Source organism: Bemisia tabaci, chromosome 1 (assembly GCF_918797505.1).
Source record: "Bemisia tabaci chromosome 1, PGI_BMITA_v3".
Lineage (NCBI taxonomy): Eukaryota > Metazoa > Arthropoda > Insecta > Hemiptera > Aleyrodidae > Bemisia > Bemisia tabaci.
In genome coordinates, this window is record NC_092793.1 from 25,585,762 (window position 1) to 25,609,075 (window position 23,314).

The following is a 23,314-nucleotide window of genomic DNA, read 5'->3' on the forward strand; positions in this document are numbered from 1 at the left end:
CCGTGTTACTCTGAAACGGGCTTTTCCAATGAAGCCGCGCAGTGTCTCAAGTGTTTGATCTTCGATGACGCTCCTATTAGACGACAAACTAACGTGGATGAGTGGTGCATCAAAGAAGACAGTGCCTGGTAGTAATTAGAGGCGCAATAAAGATAAGAGACGCATTTTACTGTCTCCTTCCGCAAGTCTGGTCTTAAATAGACGTATTTATGCTAAAGGAAACTTTGGCGCACGGAAATCCTATGCACATAGTTCCTATTGACATAAATAGTCCAAACTATCATTTCACTATCGTTTAGAAAATAGACAAGACGGGCACACGCTTGGTCACATTTTTTGTATGAAAAATTAAGGAGTAGACAAAAGCATGTGCGTGCAAGTTCAGTGCAAGTAGGTACAAGGGCCAATTGCAAACGACAGAAAATTGACTTTCCATTTCATCTGGTGACTGTGCGCTCTTATTTAGCGAGTGAAAGAATCTTTGAGTTCGCAATCTGGCGAGGAGGGTTTTAATATGCGAGTCAGTTTGTCGCAATTAAAGCGTTCTTTAATATTTTTCCTTGCTTGCGGCGTACGTCCTAATTCTTGCAATTGCTTTCTGCTATCTTGTCGCGTCTCGTCTAGACGTAGCTCTCATTTCAGTTGTCTCATTCCCTTCACCTAGATTTTTCTAAAAACTATATGGTGAACAAGAAAGTCATTAACACGAGGGTCTGTTGGAGAGGAGGCTTTATGATTTGTTTCCCTCCTTGATGATTACTCACAAAGGCATTCGGCAAGAAACGAATGTTCGATATTGTCATTATCTTTTAAACAGGCTATAAAAAAATTGAGATGTGAACGGCTGTAGAGAAAAGGGGATACATAAGTCCACTAAAGTCACAATTTGTAAGTTACCTGGAGACATCTATTACGGTGGCGTGGCGTACTATGCGATAAGTCGATTGATCTGCCATTTAAACCTATATAAAAGTATCGATAAACATGGTGTTCGCAACGAACACCTTGATAATCGATTCATAACCATAGCTTCAAATGGGTAGATATCGATAATCGATCATTCACGCCATGCCACTGATCTAACTGAGCGGGTCGGAAAATTGGATTTGAGTTCATGACGGAAAACAGTCTCTGCTCTCCTGAACAATAAGCTTTCAGTAGTTAAGTTCATTTTTGAATCGAAAGAGGGTATAAAGGTATGGATAATCCGAAAATTCTGAGTCACGTCAAATAGGGTAGGTTACAACTCAAAGTTGATTGTCCTTTAGAGCTGCACCTGTTGGGCCACGGCCAAATTTTTCCGACTTCGATTCGATAATTTTAGCTACATTTAGTATACCGAAATTTTCTTGCAAAAATCCTCTGAGAAAGTTTACAAATACTTCAATTTTCTGGTTCTCGGTGCAAAAAAAATTAGGTACTAGAATTTTGAGAGTGCTTATTTCTCGAGTTTATCTACATTCTACATCTATTCTTGGGCAAACTTGATTACTAGAAAAGGATATAAAATTGCTCGCGTTGATATGAAAATGCGTTGTGCGGACCACGTAAATTGAGCGTTATGGAGTGAGTTTTAGACATTTTTGATGTGTCCTAAGTGGTTTTCGTGCAAATTTGCCTGCAGAGGTTGTGTCTCTCATGTGCGGAACGAACCTATTTATCTTTTTAAAGGTTCGAAGTCCTGCTTGAAAAGGTAGTTTTGCCTGCCGCAATGAACCTTCAATATAACTCATATCATTTCCATTTTTCATGGGTAGATACGAAAAAAGAATAAAAATTACTGTTGATATGTGATTTATTTTATAATTTTCTACAGATACAACTTTATTACAAAATAAAGAATTTTAAGAACAAGAATATATTTACAAGTTGGGTGGAAAAGGGCCTTTGAGAGGTTCGCGAGGGATATAAATGGCCTAACAGGAATAAAAACATCGAATGAACATTCACTTACACTTATTCACAATAAAAACAGGATCTTTCAAAGATTCAAACGATGGCTTGAACGTTTAAACGCGCTCAAAATAGGGTGGTATAATTAATCTTTCGATTTAACCATAAATCGTGGTCGTTTTCATAACAACTGAAACTGACCGGAATGTCATATTGACCGATTTTAGGGAAGTAGTATCCAATATTTCTACAGAGAACGATGACGGAGGATAACCTCTTTATCATTGTCGAAATTCGATTTAACTCAGAACTGATAATTTTATGAAAACAGATAAAAACCCCGGACGGTTATTCATTCAGCGTGTTCTTTCAATGGACCACAGACAGGGTACGAATTCCAACACTCTGATAAGAATAATCCTTCAACATTTTACTCAGAACATGATTTGCACAACAACAATTTCTGGAATAAATTCGTAACTAAGATATCAACGTTTTTATTTAGCACTAACAAAGTGTGAACAACGTGCACCAGCTGAGCCGGGGCGCCGAGTTTGGAGTTTCCAAATTATAATACCACGGAGATAGTTAATGTTGTAACGTTTGCTGTTTGATTTACTCAAGTAGGTTGTTGTTCTTTCCATGAGCAGGAATTTTGAATTAATGCAGCGAAAAACGTTAACTCATCTATCTTCGATCGGAGTTACTATCAGTAATTTTCGTTGTACAAATCATGTTCCACGTGAAATTTTGATAAAGGAACTTGAGTCCTAATTCTAATATTCGCACATTGTCAAGTGGTTCATTGCGATTCAACAAGTATTCATGGCAATTATAGCAAAACACTTCATTGAAAATTAAGACAAACTAAAAATTTACTTGCGCAAAAACAAAAAATTTTATGAGCAAGCTAATTCTAAAATTTACAGAGCTTCAGTTTAAGTTTTTCGCGTGAAACAGCAGTGTTGAGCAGTTTGAGCAGTGTTCAAATTCCAAAACCTCATATACCCATTGCCTGTGACAGTTATTGTCTACATATGATGAAAGTAGACCCACGAGTTGTTGATGTGGAGTGAAAATGGAATGGGGATTATCATGCGAACACTTCTTATACCACACACGGACAATCGAGGGAGACTTCGCTGTTTCCGTACGGAGAAAAAAACCTCGTGCGTGGGACCTGAAGTTTCGGTTATATGGATCTCTGAAGTTTTCGGATTGAGCATCTGAACACTTTAGGTCTAGCTGTCGAGGTTCGGATCACACATCTAAAACTTCAGTTCTTACATCTGAAGTACTTCAGATGTGGGAACCGAAGTTTTTCGGATGTGAAAACCGAAGTACTTCAGATGTAAGAACTGAAGTTTCAGATGTGTGATCCGAACCTCAGCAGCTGGACCTAAAGTGTTCAGATGCTCAATCCGAAAACTTCAGAGATCCATATGACCTAAACTTCGGGTCCCAAGAAGTTTTTTTCTCCGTGCGGTAATGATTTAAAAGTTAAAACTGATAGCTTTAAAGATGAAACCAAGCTAGGTTGTTCAATTAAACCATTTTTAAAAAATCAATAAAAGAGCACCACTTAGTCTAAATACAGCCTTTAGCTGTTATCATTAATCACAGTAACATGAAACTTTCATTCGCCAACTCAAGACGAGAAGTGCAGTAAAAATTTGAAATGATGTCACCCACCAACGTATATGTGTGCATCGAAAGCAAAGATGCCCTATTTATAATATATGCTCTAACCAATATTTTTTCTGAGAGGATCCTAGTTTAGAGATTGTATTAAAACCGGCTGTGGACCTGCAAAACCACATGTTTCGATTGTGGTGTTTAAAAATATACGCTCCTACTTCAATTTATATCTTAGCATAATTTTTAGTGTCCAATGGATACAGAGATTTTTTCTCTCTTTTTTTTTCTTTTTAACATTATCTCCATCAATTGAGACCCTACACCGGGAAAGATACTTTATCGCGTGGACATACACTTTGCAAAGTTAAGGTTTTTCGATGACAAAAATTCAGAAGTTTTCTCAAGAATAAACTGCGGCCAAGCTGGTTAATTTTAGTGCCAACAGAAGGCAGACACTTTTTCGCCTGCCTAACGTAAAAGCGTAACTGCACTCTGCAATGAACCCTGTCTTCCGTACAATTCAATGCTTTACCGGGCTCTTCTCAATGTGTAGTTACGCCCTTATGTCAGCCAAATGACGATTTGATTTGTGATCCAATAATACTGCGTATTGTGCTAATATGGGTCGGGACGTTACGTTCCTAACTGATAATGTTGAGCACTAATCACGGTAAATAGAAAATTAAAAACGTGTTTCCTTAACACAACGTTTCTAAAATAGCACATCATAAACCGTTATGATTATGGATTTCTTTAAAAAATTTGAATGTCTTTCATGCTGAGCTTTTTGTGAAACGCTTCTCCTTGCAGAGACATAAGAATTTAATTTAAAGCTTTTTGACAACAAGGCTCCTTCTCTACATAGAGTAAATGGTTTCATTTAACTTGCAGTTCAGATCAATCGCACGGGTTTCCCTTTGTTCAATTCACCATGGGCTTGATTTGCTGATTTTTGCAGACAGTTGGGTAGAGCTGAAACAAAGAGGAAAAGAAACTATCAGTGCAACGATGAACTTCCCAAGTAGCACAGCGCGACGGAAATATTGAAGTAATTTTGGAATTTGATGCAATCTTTCAATTTTTGTTACCATGAAATTGCAATATTCTTACATTTTATGGTCGATAAATTGTGCTTTTGAGTGGCCAATAAAATGCGTTCCATGTGTGAGAAAGGTGGACAATTTGCGACGCAAAATTGCACTTTTTACAATTTTATTGCAATGAATTTCAATATAAGGAGCCCATTCAATCTGTGAACAGATGACATACTTACACAACACCCACAATAACAAAATTTTCCCCCATGAAATTACAATTAATTGTAATCTGCATGTACTACTTGGGTTGTCTTAAGTTGGGGCACGTTAAGAACGTAGAGAGAGCTATTTCTTTGATTGTGAGAAAAACAAGTTAAAATCAGTAATGGATAGTTGGAGCAGGTAAATATTGAAACTAAGCTCTGTTCACCTTTTAATTTTAGAACCCCCTCGTCCACGTTTTTTTTTCAATGCGACCAAAAAGTTAGCACATCAAAATAAATTCAGATTTAAGTTCTCATCCGATGAAGGAGAGCTCCCTTTAATTCGGATGTATTTCTGTCAAACGGAACTATGTGCATTATGAAGTGAGCCCTGTTATGCATATATTCTTATGGGTCTCAGGGCTCATGTCTTAATGCACATAATTCCGTTTGGTAGAAATACGTCCATTTGAATTCAAACGAGACGTGTTCCATAGCTTCGGAGCAGGACTCGAGTCCAAGCAATCCAAGATCGTGAAAGAACACCGAGCGATAAACTAGGAGATCCTTCAATTCAATGATTATGCAATTCAAGACACTTGAGAATTGCAATGGTTGCATCAGGTCTTTCAGCGCTGTCAGATGATCATGGTGGAACGAGATCCACGTCACCATTAATCTATTCAGCCTATATATCATTCAGTCATCTGAAGTGCTATTAAAAAATGCCCTATGAGATTACTAAAAACAGATGAAATTGAGCTATTGAATGAAGCATTCAAATCCATCGGCAATACGTTGAAGATTTCAATTTAGGCTTATCACAGGGTATCCTACCGACGACGTAACTTTAGGTTTTTCGACACCTTAATGCCTAGAATATATAGCCGGAGTTGCAAATATGGAGAGATTAAATATTCGTTTTTTCCGTGATATTATTTCACACCAGCAGTTCGACGTCTTCCCGGGCCCGATTTCTCCGATTATGGACGCGCGCTCTCGTCTTCTCGCAAGTTGGTAACACTGACTTCTACCAATTTAAACGCATATCGACGGCGTAAGTCGGCAATCACATATCGACGATGAAACTACCAAACCACGTATCTCGTTTGCGGTGTTTAAAAATCTACGCTCACATTTTATTTTTTTGAAGTAGACCAAATCAATATCATTCCTTGAAATTTTCACAGAATTTTCTCCGCACAAAGAGGAAAAATCACAGAAATTTTCAAGACTGGATGTTAAGTAGTTTTTCATTCAAAAAATAAAGTATGACAGGAAGTCTGCGACGTCGCAAACCGAGATACGTGGTTTGGTAGTTTCACCGTCGATATCTCGTTTGCGGTGTCTGAAAATTTTTTTTTTAAAGGAGAACAAATTGACATCATTTCTTGAAGTTCATGCAGAATTTTCCTCGCACAGAGAAGAAAAATCACGGCAGTGTGAAAGAATTGTCACTGAGTAGTCTTTCGTTTAAAAAATAAAGTATGACCGGACGTCTGCAACGTCGCAAACCGAGTTATGTGATTGCCGACTTACACCGTCATTATAAAACAATCGAAACCCGCTGCTCAACTTCGAATCGATTACTTATGATGGATTTAAAAGGAGGAAAAATAGTTCGGTCAACCCACGAGAATCGCCGCTGGGGACAAGGCACTCGAGCGAAACCGGCTCGTGACAAACTGGTTCCGTTAGGGCACAAATGGGAGCCATCAGCCTCCTTTCGGTGCTTGGAAAGTTTAGCGGACGCGGGGAGCGGCAGGGCGGTTACGCGTAAATAAAAGTTAAGATTTCGCGTAATAGCCAGAATTTGAATAAAGAAAGAATTAATATGAATTGGCCGGCTCTCTGGAGAGATGGAGCATCTCAGACCGCGCAGAACGATCGTCCCACTTCGAACCTCAGCTCACAAAAGATCCTAACTCAATTATTACGAGATCATAGAGTCACGCGGACAACAGGGCCACCTCAAAGAGTACTTACGCTCTTTTGAAACTTTTCCGTGGAGATAAAGCAATGCTACAAACGTCGGAAACTCATAACCAGGAATTCTTCCTTAGTCTATAGACCCGAGAGCTCTTGAGTTTTCGGCGCTCATGCAGAGAAGATTATCATTCAGAGACTCTTTCAGTTTTCTAAAATGGGCGGTTTTTCGATGAGACGGCAACGCTGTACGGTAATTAAGGAGGACAAGTCCTTAGCTTGCTCATCGAGCCCTGGCGCTGCGGAGCGCCAGGGCAATGATACGGCAAAAGCTGTCATTAAATCCTCCGCTGCTTCTGCACACAGAGAGAAAACTGTCCACCCAAGTTTCACAATGCTAGATAAGTGCAATGAATATTCTCCCAAATTGTTTGGGGGATGGGGGATACATGCCCTGGTAAAAATTGGCGATAGGAGCTGCGTTTCAAAATACCATAAAAGTTCTTATAGCCGACTGAAGAGGGCGATAGAAAATCATATAGCTGGCTGTAGAAAGTGGAAAAAATCATATGGCCGGGCTACACGAAGAGATAAAAAATTATACAGTCGGGCTATAGTTCCTATCGCCGGGCTTTACACTTTATCGCCTGGCTGATGCTTTTTCGCCATCAGCTATAAAAGGCTATAAGAAATTGTGTAGAAATTCTTGTGCTTTGTAAATCCTTAAGTTTGTATGGAATCACCTTAATATTTACAAAACGCACATTATATTTTCCTTTACTACACATTTTTTTTCATAAATTAAAATGAGAATGATCCATACAGAGTGTGCAAACATTTCAAAGTCATGAGTTGAAAAACACTGACTCCGCGAGATTAAATATTGGGGCCTAACACAAAGCGGAGCGGTGGCGCACTGGCGCCTACAAACCTAACAGGGATACTTCAAGCATTGCGCAATGCGTGAAGTATCCCTGTTAGGTTTGTAGGCGCCAATGCGCGTTCAGCGCTGGCTGCCCGCCCGCCGCGCCGCGCCGCAGTGTACCGCGGCGCTTGAAGCAACTATTTCACACCAGAGGTATTGCACAGTATCATACAAAATTGAAGGTGCTGCATGTTAGGAACGGCAGGCATCCTTCAGAAGTACGTAGCTTTCCTCGCAAATTAAATTAAGATACTGCGGCCCAAAAAGAGAGCGGTAGTCCAAAAACTCACTAAGTCCTAGCATCCGTAATTAGTAACGTTTAGCATACACTTCATCGCCAGGCTGTTGCTTAATCGATATCGCCATCGGCTATAAAAGGCTATAAGAAATCGTGTTGCCGGCTATAGAGGCTATTGGAAATCTTACAGCCGGCTGTAGGTCTATGGTATTTTGGAACAGAGATTCTACTGCCAATTTTTACCAGGGTGGCACAAGCATTTTTCGTAGACTGGATCACTTCCTCAAAGTGAGAACGTCTCACTCAGTTCGGTTGTTTTTAGTTCAAATTGGCTCCAACGAGAATTTCTACACGCCTACTTAAGTAGTGATATAAAGGGGGGGGGGGGTGGTCGGTTTTTTCCAGAGAGCATTTCAGCAGCGACACGTCGGTTGTAGATGGCGCGAAGATCGAAATTTTGTGTCATGCCTCGCGTCATATTCATGAAGGCGTTTTGACTTTCGATGCCGTTTGGATGTTGCGGGATGCTAAGCTGGGCTCACTGGCAAGTATGATCTACTGATGAGGTCTAATAAGACTCAAAACGTTATAAATCTTTCGGCGTGACCTCGACTGAACACTCAAATACGAGCTGCCTGAGCTGAACTCTCTCCTCCCGCAGTCTTGTGCTGGTGGCTCAAAATGTTTTACTCTGATTGACGTTTCTGAACTTGTTGGCCTTGTTTTCCTCGCAAAAAAGCGTAGACCCAGGTATATTATACCACCTTGTTACGTAGGTAGTGATTGACATACCCCTTTCTTGATAACGAAATCTCAGAAGTACCGACCAAGACTCTTCAGAGCTGTACATGCTAGTGACCTCGAGAAAAAGGCGCTCTAGTGATCAGGAATACATTTCTCAGCGGAGTGATTTTTGTTGAAAAATTTATATTTAAATGTTATAAATTTGTGGGATTTTTTTTTTAAAAAAAAGGAGATTTCGGACTCATTTTTCTGTAGATCAAGGCTGAGAGGATGTTGTATCATCCGATTTTATTGAGCCACAGGCATACACTGGAAAAAAAACACATTGGATCTAGAGTGCAGACTCTTGAAAACATTGACAAGAAAAAAAACTCTTGATTCAATCAGATTTAAGCTAAAATCAAAAGGAAATCCGCTCAAATAAAGGGTTCTTGATTTAAGCAAAAATCCGATTGAATCAAGAGTATTTTTTCTTGTCGATGTTTTTAAGAGTCTGGACTCTAGATCCAGTGTTCCAGTGTGCCCAGTGTTTTTTTTCCAGTGTAGCATGTTAAAACGTTAAATACTTCAAACTCAGATCAATTTTGTTTGAGCTGCGAACTTCAAACCGCCATGATCAAGTAATTGGTTTGACACTTTCGGGAATTCATCGGGCCGAAAATAATAATTGCACAACTTTCGTAAATCGGTTATGTAAATAGCTCCGTTTTGAATCGTTCTACTATTTAGGGTCCAATTTTCCTTGAACCATCAAGTTAGCTCAAAAATTCGTCGATCAACCTTTCGGTCGGTCGTTCCGTGTCTAACAATCACGCCACCCGCACATGTCTCTCGCAGTAGCGTGGCGTAAATGATCGATTATCGATATCTCCCCGTACATAGCTATAGTGAAAAATCGATTATTAAGGTGTTCGCTGCGAACACCCTGTTCATCGATCCTATTCCATAGGTTTAAACGACGAGCAAGCGATATATCGCAAATCACGCCACGCCACTGGTCTCTCGCTATGAAAAATTGCAAGCAAACTAAACTTTCTGGAAACTTACCACGAGAAATTTGAAGGAGACTTTCATCTTGTCGCCTCAACAGTTGTGATCACTTTGTCATGGTGGTTTATTTACATACAGAGCGACAGTGATTGTCAACTGTACCAAAAACGCAGGACGGGAGTAATTAGGACTAATAAAGAGCTGAACTGAAAAAGGCTTGCGCAAGAGCTCGTGGCCTTCATTTTCAGGTTCATGTTCCCTTTTTGGTTGCTGATTGAGTTTTGACTCGACTCGTAAGAGGATTCCTTCATCTTCTTCTCTAAAGCAGCTGAAACAAGCACAAACAAATAAATTATTACTCAACGGGAAAAAGTCAGGAACTGGAAGGAATTGCATCATTTGGTATGTGCTATGCACACTGAGGCAAGGCGTGAATGATCGATTATCGATATTTCCAAATTTGAAGATATGGTAAAGAATCAATTATTAAGGTGTTCGTAGCGAACACTCTGTTTATCGATCCTTTTTCATAGGTTTAAATGGACTGCATTTTGCAATTTGGAACTAAAAACTCTGACTCATCTGAGAAAACACTTATGTACATGGGGAAACTAATGGCACATACGTTGTTTTTATACCGGGCCAGAATTTATAGTTCTTAATTGCAAAATGCAGTCCAAATGTTCTATAGTGCTCCACTGCCTGGTCTGATCATACGTGGAGAATGTGCGGAAGCAGTGGGATGGCGTGCTTTGCGATATATCGACTGATCTGCCATTTAAAACTAAGGAAAAGGATCGATGAACGGGGTGTTCGAAACGAATACCTTAATAATCGATTATTTACCAAAGCTTCAAATGAGGACAAATCGATAATCGATCATTCACGCCTCGCCACTGCACTGGAAAAAAAAACACATTGGATCTAGAGTCCAGACTCTTAAAAACATCCACAAGAAAAAGTACTCTTGATTCGATCAGAATTCAGCTTAAATCAAGAACCAAGCCTCTTAATTTAAGCGGATTTCGTTTTGATTCGAGCAAAAATCCGATTGAATCAAGAGTATTTTTTCTTGTCGATGTTTTCAAGAGTCAGATCCAATGTTTTTCTTTTTCCAGTGTGGCGGAGAGGATACGTGGTTTGGAGTTGGCATCATATGCGATGTTACCAATGAGCGGTGATCGCGAAATGGTCGCCAGGCTTTCTAATTCGGCTCGCTGGAAGGTAATAAACCTCAAATTGAGCCACTCATGAGTCATGAGCCGGATGAGCCGACTCCGTGGCTCATCTCATTCGTATCAAAAGCTCCTCGCACGAAGCGGCGGAGCGCCCTGCGCCCAGGTAGTCATTGCAATCCGTCCAATCATAATTATTCACTTAACTTTCTTAACCAACAAAGTTGGACGGAAATCATCTTCCATTACTCCCTCCGCTCGGGCAAAGCTGGAACTTCGTCCCTTTGTCCCTCCGCCTCCCCGCAACCCCTATACACAACTTCGGAGCTATGACCGCTGACAGTCTTGCCGTTTTTGCGCACGGCAGACCACTGGATAGGGCACGGATTAAAGCACCGCGAGAACCCATGCAACAAACTGCGATTGCACGGTGATATTATTGCTACACGGAGAAAATTAAATTACTGATTTAACAATTGGCAACATTTTTACTTCATTTGATCGATACATTTCGGTTTTCAATAGAGTGCCTATATAGCGAGAGTATGGACAGATCGCCTCATGGAGGGCTTAGGGCCTAAAAGTGCAGCCACCCTTCTGACCAACTTCTAACGCACAAAATTCCACTGTCAGTCTGCAGATTCCAATTCTAACCAAGATGGCTAGGAATGTATATAAATGAGCGTTCTTCTGCAAAAATTAGTAAATTTATGCAAAAACTAAGTCAAATACGTGCTTAATAAACGATGGTTCGTAGGAATTGTATTAGTAAAGCGCTCTGGATAATTGAAATTCATCTATATTTCTGGGCCCTAATTATATTCGCGGAGGCATCGGTAAAGGCCTGATGGATTTTCGGAGTTTCACATCTGTCTATACTCTCGCTATACAGGTACTGTAGTTTTCAAGTACCAATGAAATGAGTTCCAATTCACAGAAGGATAGATAATTAGCAACGCAAGGAAAAATTACAGATTATATCAATTTTATTGCAATGATAGGAATCCCTTCAATGGACCACTAGACAAGGTACGAATTTCAACATTCTGATACATGTTTCTGAACCAAAATTTCACGTAAAACACGACGCGCACAACGAAAATTACCGAAATTAACTCCTTCAAAAGATCTTTAATGATTCTTGGTGCGTGAATTTAAACCACTCGCTCATGAAAACTCAATGCTCTAAGAGATTCACATCGCGCGCTAAACGTTATTATGAACGTCTCTGCGATGAATAAATCTGGCAACCACAATCTTGACGCTTTGGCTCAGCTGCAGCAAATTGCTTATAGTTTGAACAATACATGGTGGGAAATGAACATTACTCGATTGAGAAGCTTGCTGAAACCGTTGTAGTGTGCGATTTGACTCACGTAGTGTTTTGAGTTTCTTGTCAGCGGGCAGTTCAAATTCCTCGTAACCAATGTGAGATAAAGACGTTAATATCTTCGTCTGGAGTTTGTTTCATTAGTTTTCGTTGCGCAAATCGTGCTCTACGCAAAATTCTGATTAAGAAACATGTATCAGAATGCTTAAATTCGTACCTTGTCTAGTGGTCCATTAGGAGATAGGCAATATATACATCGATCCGGTGTGAAATCCGGGGTATATGGCACCGCTTGCCGCTTCGTTTGCCGTAATTCTACCTTCGAGAAATTAAGGACCGGCTTGCTTAGGGACAGAACAATTTTCTCTACGTTCGCAATTATTTTGGAATTTTTCTGTATTCTGGAATAGTTCCAGGATGAATTATATCAGAGGAGGGGAATACTTTTTAAGACCGGCTTTCATTAATATTTTCAACACACAAGTTAAGCTTCTAACGACTGGTTGATCCACGCTAATACTGGCTATTTGTTTTCTTTTCTTTCTTTTCACTGGCAAAAAGTCTGAATTACCGATACTAACATAAACAATTAAAAGTACATTCTCACTTTTGAACTGATTTAAAAAGTTATTTATAATGTTCTAGGTATAGAAAATTTTGATAAAAATAAATTCATTGTGGAAATCAAGCTCTTACTAAGTTTGGTGGTCCGACGAGTAAATTCGGCAACACTGAGCGCTATCGTTTTCGCTTATGACTCCGGGAAGTTGGTTAATTCGGCGGCCCTACCTCCCTGGCGGACTCTCTGTCACCGGCGTTGCCATTAAGTTGTCCACCTAAACTTTCGACCGGAAGGGAGCGCTGTGTGTATCCAGCCATCAATAATTCAAACTATGGCAACTTCGGAAGCTCTGTCCACAGTCGAGCGCGTTAAATATGTTTGTGTACGTTGCAAAGTGCATAGCAAAGACAGAAAAAGATGAAGCGCTCGCGAGATAATGAGCGAAGTTTAGGGACAAAAGAGAAACAGTCCGTCTTAGGTAGATAGGAGCTAGTTTGTTCGGGAAGTTGGTATGATGCACTGACGATGACACTGCCGGGGATCGGGGCAGAGACGTATTGCGTGCTCTCTGAAGTTCGCCATCCGGACGCTTTTGGTTGGAATCTTCGTTCAGGGGTCCGATCCGATTTGCCAAAAGAGAGGAAAAGTCGCGGAGACCCTACTCGAGGAAATTCTTTGGTTTTATGAACTAACTGATCTTAGAATCACGTAGATTACGGAAGTTTTCAGTTTAAGTAACATGAGATAAATCTATACCGGAAGTCCACAAATAACAAGATTTTAAACAAATTTTGCTAAAATACCTATTTATTGGTTTCATTTATAAATTTTAGCAAAAACCAAATGCATAAAATTTAAAAGCATTCAGTTATATGATTCCGGAAAAATCTGTTTTAAAAAACCCTAGTCCGAAATATTTTAAGTTAATAGGAACACCGAACGATGAATATTTATGCCCCGGTACTTTCGGCATTTACGGTTTTTCAGGAATGATTTAGCAGAAATAGCTAGTTAAATACGTAAAACTCCCAAAGCGCAAATAAGGATATTTGTCTACACCTCACCTGGGATTTTACGCGAGTAATAATTTGCCAGCCGTTTTTTATAAACCTGGTGCACTGGTGCTCCAGTTCGATGGCTCTGAAGCAATTAGTAGCCTAGGAGATTGTCCCTTCAAGCTTTAGGTCCTACTGCATCGGGTTCTGAACTGGCCGTTGATTATTGTACATTTTTGATCGGGAACTTCCGCAAATAAAAACGAATGTGATGGAATGCGCGCTCAGAATTGTTTTCCTGAAGTATTCACGAAACGACTTTGCCGCATTAGCCGTTCAGTAAGGTCAGTAGGTCAGTAATAAGTCGCAGCCAATTACAGAAGACGCGTGAACAATCGAATTAGGTCCGACATCATGGGAAAATGCAATACGGAAAATACACTAAAAAAACCAAGAAGCACGCAATCTTAGGATTTAATTCATCTGTGCATCGATCTTTTAGGGTCAAATACGCTTCATTTTGAGCGTTTGGTTGCGCGTAAATAACGCTGTAGCACAATAAAAGCACAAAACATAAAAAAAAAATTAAAGTACTTTGGAAATCATTAAATTTGACACGGAACCACCTTAATATTTACAAAACACACATTATATTTTCCTCTATTACATATTTTTTTTCATCAATTTAAATGAGAATAATTCACGCAGGATATTCAAACAATTCAATATCATGAGTTGACTCCGCGAGTTTAAATATAAGAGCCGAACACAGATCGGAGCGGCGGCGCGGCGTGCTGCCAGCGCGACACGCGTAATGGCGCCTACAAACCTAACAGGATACTTCACGCACTGCGCAATGCGTGAAGTATCCCAGTTAGGTTTGTAGGCGCCAATGCGTGTTGCGCTGGTCGCCCTCGCCCGCCGCGCCGCGCCGCGCGGCGCGGCACTTCAAGCAACTATTTCCCAACAGAGGTGTTACACAGTATCATACGAAATTGAAGTCGCTCCAATGTATCAAGAATGACAGGCATCCTTTATGAGTGCGGAGCTTTCCTCGCAAAATAAATCGAGATTCTTCGGCACAAACAGAGAGCGGTAGTTCAAAAACTCACTAAGTTCTTGTATCCGTATTTAATGACGTTTAGCATAATTTCTGAATTTCATCAGAGAAAAAAAGTGACTCGATTTAGGCAGAAATATTCTCGAGTATGCCGCCAAGAAGATTTTATTATGAACAAGCATTATTTTTCTTTTATCGATTCATAAGGAAATCTTCTTGGCGGTAAATTTGAGCATGTTTCTACTCGAATCAAGTCACTTTGGAAATTTCTTGAAAGACAATTGAGTCCTGTTGCACCAAAGATGTGTAGAGAGTTTTAGTGAATTTTCCCACGTGGAATTGACGTTCCCCCATTTTTACTAAAAATCTCGATTATATATTATTCTCAAATTAGGTCTCAATTTTTACGTGGACTAAAACTACCGTGCCGAAAAAACGCGTGGACGCAAACCACTGGAAAAAACAGGTGAAAGGACAAAAAATCTTTAACGAAATGTTCTATAACCCTACAATAATATTTGAATTGAAGCTTACCAGGTGAAGTGGAGGGTACACGATACGGTCTCGTGACGAATCGCCGAGGGGTTGTTATTCTCTCTGTAAGAAAAAAGGAATACATAAATAATAAAAAATACAAGAAATAATAATGAAAAATAATTCAGTATCAGGAAACATCAGGTCTTGTCTAGAAAAAGATGCAGCTAGGGAGCAATTTAGAAAGTAGACCTCGGACAAGTAACATACACCTTTTTCTTCAAAATTTATTAAATTGTTTACGGTCTATGACACAGTGTAAAAAAAGAGGCTTGTTCTCACTCCATTCGCGATTTTCCCAAACTTCAAACTTGGAGGGAAAAAATTGGGGAATAAGGGTTGCGCCATTCTGCTGTGCTGAGAAAAAACGCCGTGCGAGCATTCGAATGTTGCCAAATTTCCCTCAATAAAATACGTATTTATGACGAAGGTTACAGACGTTTTCATTTGAAATTTGCAGCTACTGTAGATCAAATTTTGAAAATAGTTTATTAAAAATCGGAAGGAAAATATTTACAAATTCTACAGGAAATTCGTCCTTCACCTAAGAAATTTGGCAACGTCCGAGGGCTCATGCGGCGTTCTTCCTCCAGCACGGCAGAGTAACTCCGTCCAGGTAAAAGCCAGTGGCGTGGCGTGCTTTGCGATATATCGATTGTTAGGCCATTTAAACCTATGGAAAAGGATCGATAAACAGGGCGTTCACAGCGAACACCTTAATAATCGATTCTTTACCATAGGTTTAAATGGCATAACAATCGATATATCGCAATTCACACCACGCCACTGATCGATTCTTTACCATAGGTTTAAATGGCATAACAAGCGATATATCGCAATTCACGCCACGCCACTGATCGATTCTTTACCATAGGTTTAAATGGCATAACAAGCGATATATCGCAATTCACGCTACGCCACTGGTAAAAGCTTTGAGACGCTTAAGAGCACGCCGCGCGGCGATGAAACTTGAAAAACGCGTATCTCCGTGCGCAACGCTGTAGATTTCCTATCATTATCGAATATTATAGGTAGGAAAATCGTTTCTTGGAAACGTTCCTGATTATTTTGCTTCGTATGAATGACATTTTGTGAAAATTTCAAGCGATACTGTTGGTTCCTTCCCCTTCGATAAAACAAAACGAGAGCCGAGATTTTGAAACACCGCAGAGATACGCGATTTTGCCGTTTCATCGTCAACGTGCTAACAACAATCCACGTCCGAATGGACGCATCACGACAGTGTGGTTAGGCTTTACGCCCTGATTCTTCCTTCTCCACGCGCATTTACAAGCATGCCCCGAAAGGGATTGCAGCAACGGAAACGCTCGAAAGTAGAACGCTATCTCGGAAGTTTTTCCAACAGGTAAGGGAATGTAGACGTAGGGGCGAGTATTTATGAAAACGCGGAGGAATAGATAGGCATACCAGTATGATGTTGAAACAATATGACACGACCTGACACGAGGCTTTAGATCCGCAAGGATACATATATCCCGGGGCTCGTCGGATAAAGGACATGTGCGGTTTTGACATTCAAGTGCTGATGAGCGAGGCTGCTAGGAATTATGAATATTGATGAGAATACCGCCACATCCTCGAGCCGAGCACAAAAACGATAAACGAAATAAAGAATTAATAATGTTGACAAAAGTGAAACTGAAAGGAGGGCATTAATTAGAGGGAGCAGATCCCGCGGACGGCGCATAAATACCGGCTGCTCATGAAATGTAAATGACGCAACAATTTCATTTTTGTCTTGGATTGCTCGCGAGTGGGCGCCGAGGTTATGAATAATACGCGAATTAAAGGTTCGAATTCGAGTCCGTAAAGTGCATTTTTATCAAAGCAACCCAGAGGGGAGGAAGTGAGGAAAATGAGGAGAGGGCCAGTAGGTGAAAAGCAACGTTGCCGAATTCTACACTAAAAAAAATCTCGGTGTATTTACTAAGAAAAGGGTAAAATTACCGGGAATTCGGGGTTCTATTTGATCACAGGTTTTTCTTGGTAAAATTACCATTTATGGAATTGGTAATTTTATCGAGAAATCTCGGTAAGATTATTGAACTCTCTCGGTAATTTTACTGGACCTTAGTAAAAACGCCAACATTTTTTATCGACTGTGGTAGAAATACCGAGATAAAATGGCAAAGTTACCGGGAATTGATTACCAATAAAAGTGGTATCCTTACCTGAAAAAAACAGTAAAAATACCGGTTTTCAGGTAAGCTTACCAGTCCGTCTTTGTAAAATTACCAATAATTGGTAAAAAAAAGTGAGATGGTAAAGGTACCAACGAACCGTGGTAAAAACGCCGAGAATTTTTTTTCAGTGTACGCGAACATGGGTTAATTGCGCTGGTAACAGAATCATATTCTAATGGTTTAGCTTATAGGTCAGCAAAAGGTGATAAGATCAGTTCAAACGTCAAGTTTCTGCGTCTAAGATTAACGGAGATATAGCTAATTGAAAAACTTATTGTGTATGACGTCATCCACCGCGGCAGTGCATACCGTGGTTTCTCCCACTTTGATGGTTTCATCCGTATTTACATCAAGGAACCAATGCATATGGGTGTATCATATCTTTGTTAGATGGACGTATTTATGCTGTAAGGAATTATGTTGCAAGCAAACTCTATGCACATAGTTCCTTTTAGCATAAATACGTCCAGATGTATCACCGATTCAAGAAACCAAGGTGAAAGGAGCCACGGTATGCACTGGTGGATGACGTCATACGCCGTGTTTCTGAATGAGCGATATCTCCGTTCATATTGGACGGAGAAACTTGGTGCTCGTACAGATCTTAATATTTTTTACTGCGTAAGCTTGAATCACTAGAATGCGATTCTGTGGGTTGCGCAATAATTGACCCATTCCGACCAGTGGCGTGGCGTGCTTTGCGACAAATCGATTAATCTATCACTTAAACCTATGGAAAAGGATCAATTAACAGGGCGTTCGCAGCGAATACCTCAATAATCGATTCTTTACCACGAATTCAAATGGGGAAATATCGATAATCGATCATTCACGCCACCCCACTGTTTTCGACCACAATGAATTGACCAATGGACGGGATTTGAAAGTGAGAGTCACTATTCTTCATCAAAATTTTACGTAGAATATGATAGGAAGAAATGATAAAAACATTCTATCCCCCAAGTAGCATATTACAACGGAAAAATTGCCATATTTTGAACTTGAGTTGCGATTTTTTTTTTTTACGATTTTTTGGCGATAAAATCGATGGAGTCATCAATATCTTAGCGATTACCCTCGGCCTTGTCGACATTTTATCTCTATAAAATCGCGTTCGTTAAAATTTAAATTATACCTCGATCTATTCCGATTTTTTGTTCGATAGTATTGCGATAAATCGCCGTCGAAAAAATGCGATTTCATTGCAAATTTAAGCGATAAAATCGCAATTTATCGCAATTGTTTATCCGATAATATAACAATAAGTCGACGTCGATATAATCGCGGTGCGTTCTCCGATCAAATCGCAACTTATCGCGATATGTAGTTATCTTCCGAAGAATTTTGCTATGAAGGATAATGTATAAGATGTTACACCAAATGGCAACGTCGGAAATGAGACAGGGTAAAAGAAAAAGGGTGGAAGAGAGGGACGCCTGCAATTTTACTCCGCGTTTCCCCGCAAATAAAGAAACATTATTAAATCGTGCATGCATTTACGAGGTAAGTATTTTTTATGCTCCCCCTTGAAAATATCCGCTGAGAATTTCTGGAGCCCTCTCCACCGCACCGCCTCTGAGCCAAGTGCTTCCCTGCGACCAAATATAATTGTCCATCCAGATGTTAAACACGTTGAAATGAAATCCTCTTAAACTTTACCCTCGTCTCTTTTAGGCACTGCTTCAAAAGGAAGAGAGCTAGGAGATAAGTGGAGGGCTTTGAAATTTTTTAACTTTAGACTTACTAATAAGCCACTAACTTCCTGCCACGGCCCGGAAATAATTTTTGCTCCATTTCATTTGCTTCTTTCAAAGAGAAACAAAAGAAACACGCGGGTAGATAATCTTATGATTTTATAATTTTCCTCCGGTGGTGAGTTCAATAGAAGTGTCGTGTTCTAATAAAATGACCTAATCTGTAGGAGGAAAACATTTCAGTGCAGGCAATTCGTCGTTTCCGTCAAAAAAAAACGTAACTCCATTGAAATGTTGCCAAATTTCCCCTCGTAATTTACATATATACCAAGAGAATTTTGGGAATTTCTAACTGAAAATTTCATCGATTTTCCCTCAGATTTCGTGCAAAAATCAGAAAAGTTTTGGATGAAAATTGCACAGGTTCATTTTTGTAGAATTAATTGATTGTTTGAGTCAACTTGGCAACCTTAGAAAGGAGTTACGTTTCTTCGTCCGGTAGATGAAGAATTTAGGTAGACCGAGTTTTTAAGGTGATTCGATGGACGCCATATTTTGTGTCAGAACGGCATGCGATATATCGCATCAATTGGTTCCATATTTTCAGCTACTCGTCATTTTTCTCCTATTTTGAGATCGTAATTTAGGAGTCTAAAGCACTCACTTACCAATTTTAACAAAGAAATTCAACGTAATAAAGGCGTGGTTTTTTCAGAGAGAAAATATAGCATTCAAGTGCAGTTTCGATATCAGTATCGAATGCGATGTTTTCTCTCTGAAAAAACCACGCCTTTATATTACGTTGAATTTCTTTGTTAAAATTGGTAAGTGAGTGCTTTAGACTCCTGACAACAGAAGTGCGATCTCAAAATAGGAGAAAAATGACGAGTAGCTGAAAATATGGAACCAACTGATGCGATATATCGCATACCGTTCTGACACAAAATATGGCGTCCATCGAATCACCTTAACAGACAATACGCTTCTCCCTGAAATGCTGAACTGACGAAGAGCACCGTGGGCATTTGGCCGATGGCCAGTTGCCTTCAATAAAACACGCTTTTTCAGCGAAACTTTTGCTATTTTTGTTTTGAACTTTCGAGATAATTTTCATCAAAAATGTATTTATTTATTGAAGTTTGTTTATTAAAATGCGTTTGATAAAATTTTGAACGCAGAACCGCTATGGCGTGGTCCTACGTTATCTCTTTGGATTTTCATGAGGACACTCATCCAGAGCTCTCAATATCTACAGAGGATTGTTAGCCTTAAAGGTACTACACTCAGCACGTTCCACCAAGTTTCTTAAGTACGGACATGCGGAACATAGGGTAAACCGAAAACGGAAACCCTAAACCGCATACCGCATATATCGGCGGTGCGGTCGTGCGTCAACTGAACACAGAACCGCATTATTAGCGGTCCACTTCCAACCAATCGTTTCTCTGTGAGGTATAATAAGTCTACAGGTGCGATATAAAACGAGTAATCGATTGAACGCTTTTTTTTAAAAATTAAAAAATGACTGTCTTGGGTATTTAAAAACAAGTAATATTGTACAGAAAAAAGATAATTATCATGGATTTATATGTTACGCCTCATCAAAAAACTAAACATCAAATGAATGTTCACAATTGTTAAAGAATTTCAGCGCAAACCGCAAGTCGGTGACTTAATTGATTAAAAAATTATAGAATTGTTCAAGAGGCAACTCGGCGACGCTGCCACGAAGCGGGAACATATTTTGAGACTTGAAATTTCCAGCTTCGTAAGAGAGGAATGTCATACTAAAAAGAAAAGCAATCAGAGCAGCAGGGAAAAACATAAAGCCCACAGTCACCCAAAAGTCTTATATTGGTAGATGTCGAAAAATTATATTGGATATTTATCGAACACTTAAGGATCGAGGTGGAATTAAACTTCTGAATAGTTCCAATAATTGTTATAAAATATAAATAAATGTATATGATGCGAATATACATACATACATGATAAAAGCGATAATCGTGTTTAGCGGTGAGCACATAGTGTGTGCGGTCGCAGCGTATTAGAAATTGAGAAAAAAGTATAATTTTCGGCCCGAACAAAGTGGTGAGTAATCAGAATCTAGAGTAATCAGAATCTAAGTTAAGGGCATCGGAATGAAACGATACGTTGTGGGGAGGGCGGGGGGGGGGCATGCGGGAACGAGAAACGTCGAGGGGGGGGGGGGGTTGTGGAGACGTGGAATAGGAAAAATGGGTGGTAATAAGAGGAGTGAGAGCTCAAGATAAATTTCCGCAGGTGGCACGAACGTGTCAGGCTCAGGGCAAGGGCTCACATAAAAAAGAATAAGCAGATTGTGCAAGATGTGAGATGCTTAGTGTAACATTCTCCCTGATGCGGTCATCAGCGCCAAATTTCGCACCATTCCATTGAATTTTGACACCGACTCACGTGGGTTACCGGAGTCATTATGCGGCGGATCTATCGTCGTAAAAATAAGGACGGAACCTCTTCGACGGGTATCCTAAACAACGGGAAAATGATACCTTTTCACGCTCCCCCCCCCCCTCAAAGGACCCAAAGTGAGGACTCCGCTTTAGTCCTTACGGGTTGTAGTCATAGCCAATCGATGATCACATCATCTCCTTAAAGGAGGCCCCAGGCCCATATGATTCACATCGTAATTAGTGCTGTCCTCCGATGAGGAGGCTAACGACGTAAACTTAACCGGGGTGAAAGATGGCTAGAAATTACGTTAAGTCTGAATTGCATCTCTAGTTTAATAGTAATTTTAAATTTGAGATGGCAGCACTGCACGGGTCTCGTTACACTTCCGTGATAGAATTCTTGTTTATTTCTGAGAATACATTCTGCGAATTATTTTTTCCACAACTTTGCAGGGCTAAAAGAGAAAAATGTTTTATTCTATGAACCGTGTAACAAAATGGACGATGAACGGTATTGGCCGCACTAATAGGTCAGTGTGGCCGAACATTTGTTTTAAGTGACGGATCACTACACGGAGAAAAAAACCTCGTGCGTGGGACCCGAAGTTTAGGTCATATGGATCTCTGAAGTTTTCGGATTGAGCATCTAAACACTTTCGGTCCAGCTGCCGAGGTTCAGATCACACATCTGAAACTTCGGTTCTTACATCTGAAGTACTTCAGATGTGAGAACCGAAGTTTTTCGGATATGAGAACCGAAGTTTTTCGGATGTAAAAACCGAATGAAGTACTTCAGATTTAAGAACTGAAGTTTCAGATGTGTGATCCAAACCTCAGCAGCTGGACCTTAAGTGTTCGGATGCTCAATTCGAAAACTTCAGAGATTCATATGACCTAAACTTCGGGTCCCACGTACGAAGTTTTTTTCTCCGTGTATAAAGTGTACAGAATAGTATAGTTGTTGTACAGCACCGCACTGTAGTTCACAAGACCGAACTTACTCTCTGACTGTGTGATCCAAACCAATGGTAATCATTGTAGCAAATTTATGGGTGCCCACGAAATCTCCTAAGCGGCAGCAACTAGGCAACACGCAATGTTGGGCTGCTGTTGCTCTTGCAGGTACTTGCTCTCGTTTTACCCTTTGTGTTTTATTACGCTGCGAATCGCGCCACGTTTTCCACCGGAGCAGAGCAGGGTCAACAAAGGAGCTGACCGATGAGTTAATTTTGAAATTCTCCATCGACTCCCTTCCCGCTTCGGGGCGCGGGGAGCAAGCACTGATTTTTACTCTTTTTCGCCATTTTTGACTCCCTCCAGTTATTCTCAGAAATATGTATAATTTTACTACTCCTGTCAAAAACAATCGTGCTTTTACTCATTCACCTCGTCCTTTCATATTTGCAAGAGCCTCAAGTACCGCGGACACCGAATCTTGATATCAACTGCGATTTGAAAACCAAAGGAGAAATGAGGCGTCAATCAGTTTCTTTAATACTGATCAAAAATATTTGTGGAGGAAAAGAGAAAATTAAGATTAGCTCACGGAGCATAAAGCGTTCCTTTTTCGTCTCGTTGCGCCCACTCATGGTTCAGAAAAAGCAAAAATACAGGGAAAAGTAACGTTGCATTTACTATGAAATTGGTAAAACATAAGTTATAGTTTATAAACTAGCTGGAAATTCCTGGGTTTTTTCATAAAAAAAACAAAAAAAAAAAAAAAAAAAAAACTAA

At 40.0% G+C, this 23,314-nt stretch overlaps 1 protein-coding gene across 5 annotated transcripts in view; it reads right to left on the minus strand.

The window, feature by feature from the left end:
- Positions 1 to 1,777: 1,777 nt before the first annotated feature.
- Positions 1,778 to 23,314, minus strand: part of LOC109041282 (lachesin) — a 300,747-nt gene continuing 279,210 nt past the window's right edge. For all 5 annotated transcript variants that reach the window (XM_072298655.1, XM_072298643.1, XM_019057573.2 and 2 more), the window contains 3 exons: positions 15,251 to 15,313; positions 9,652 to 9,922; positions 1,778 to 4,503 (listed from right to left, as the gene is read on the minus strand). In XM_072298655.1, the coding sequence (XP_072154756.1) occupies positions 9,747 to 9,922; positions 15,251 to 15,313 (239 nt within the window). In that variant the 3' untranslated portion in view covers positions 1,778 to 4,503; positions 9,652 to 9,746. The remainder of the gene's footprint in view (positions 4,504 to 9,651; positions 9,923 to 15,250; positions 15,314 to 23,314) is intronic.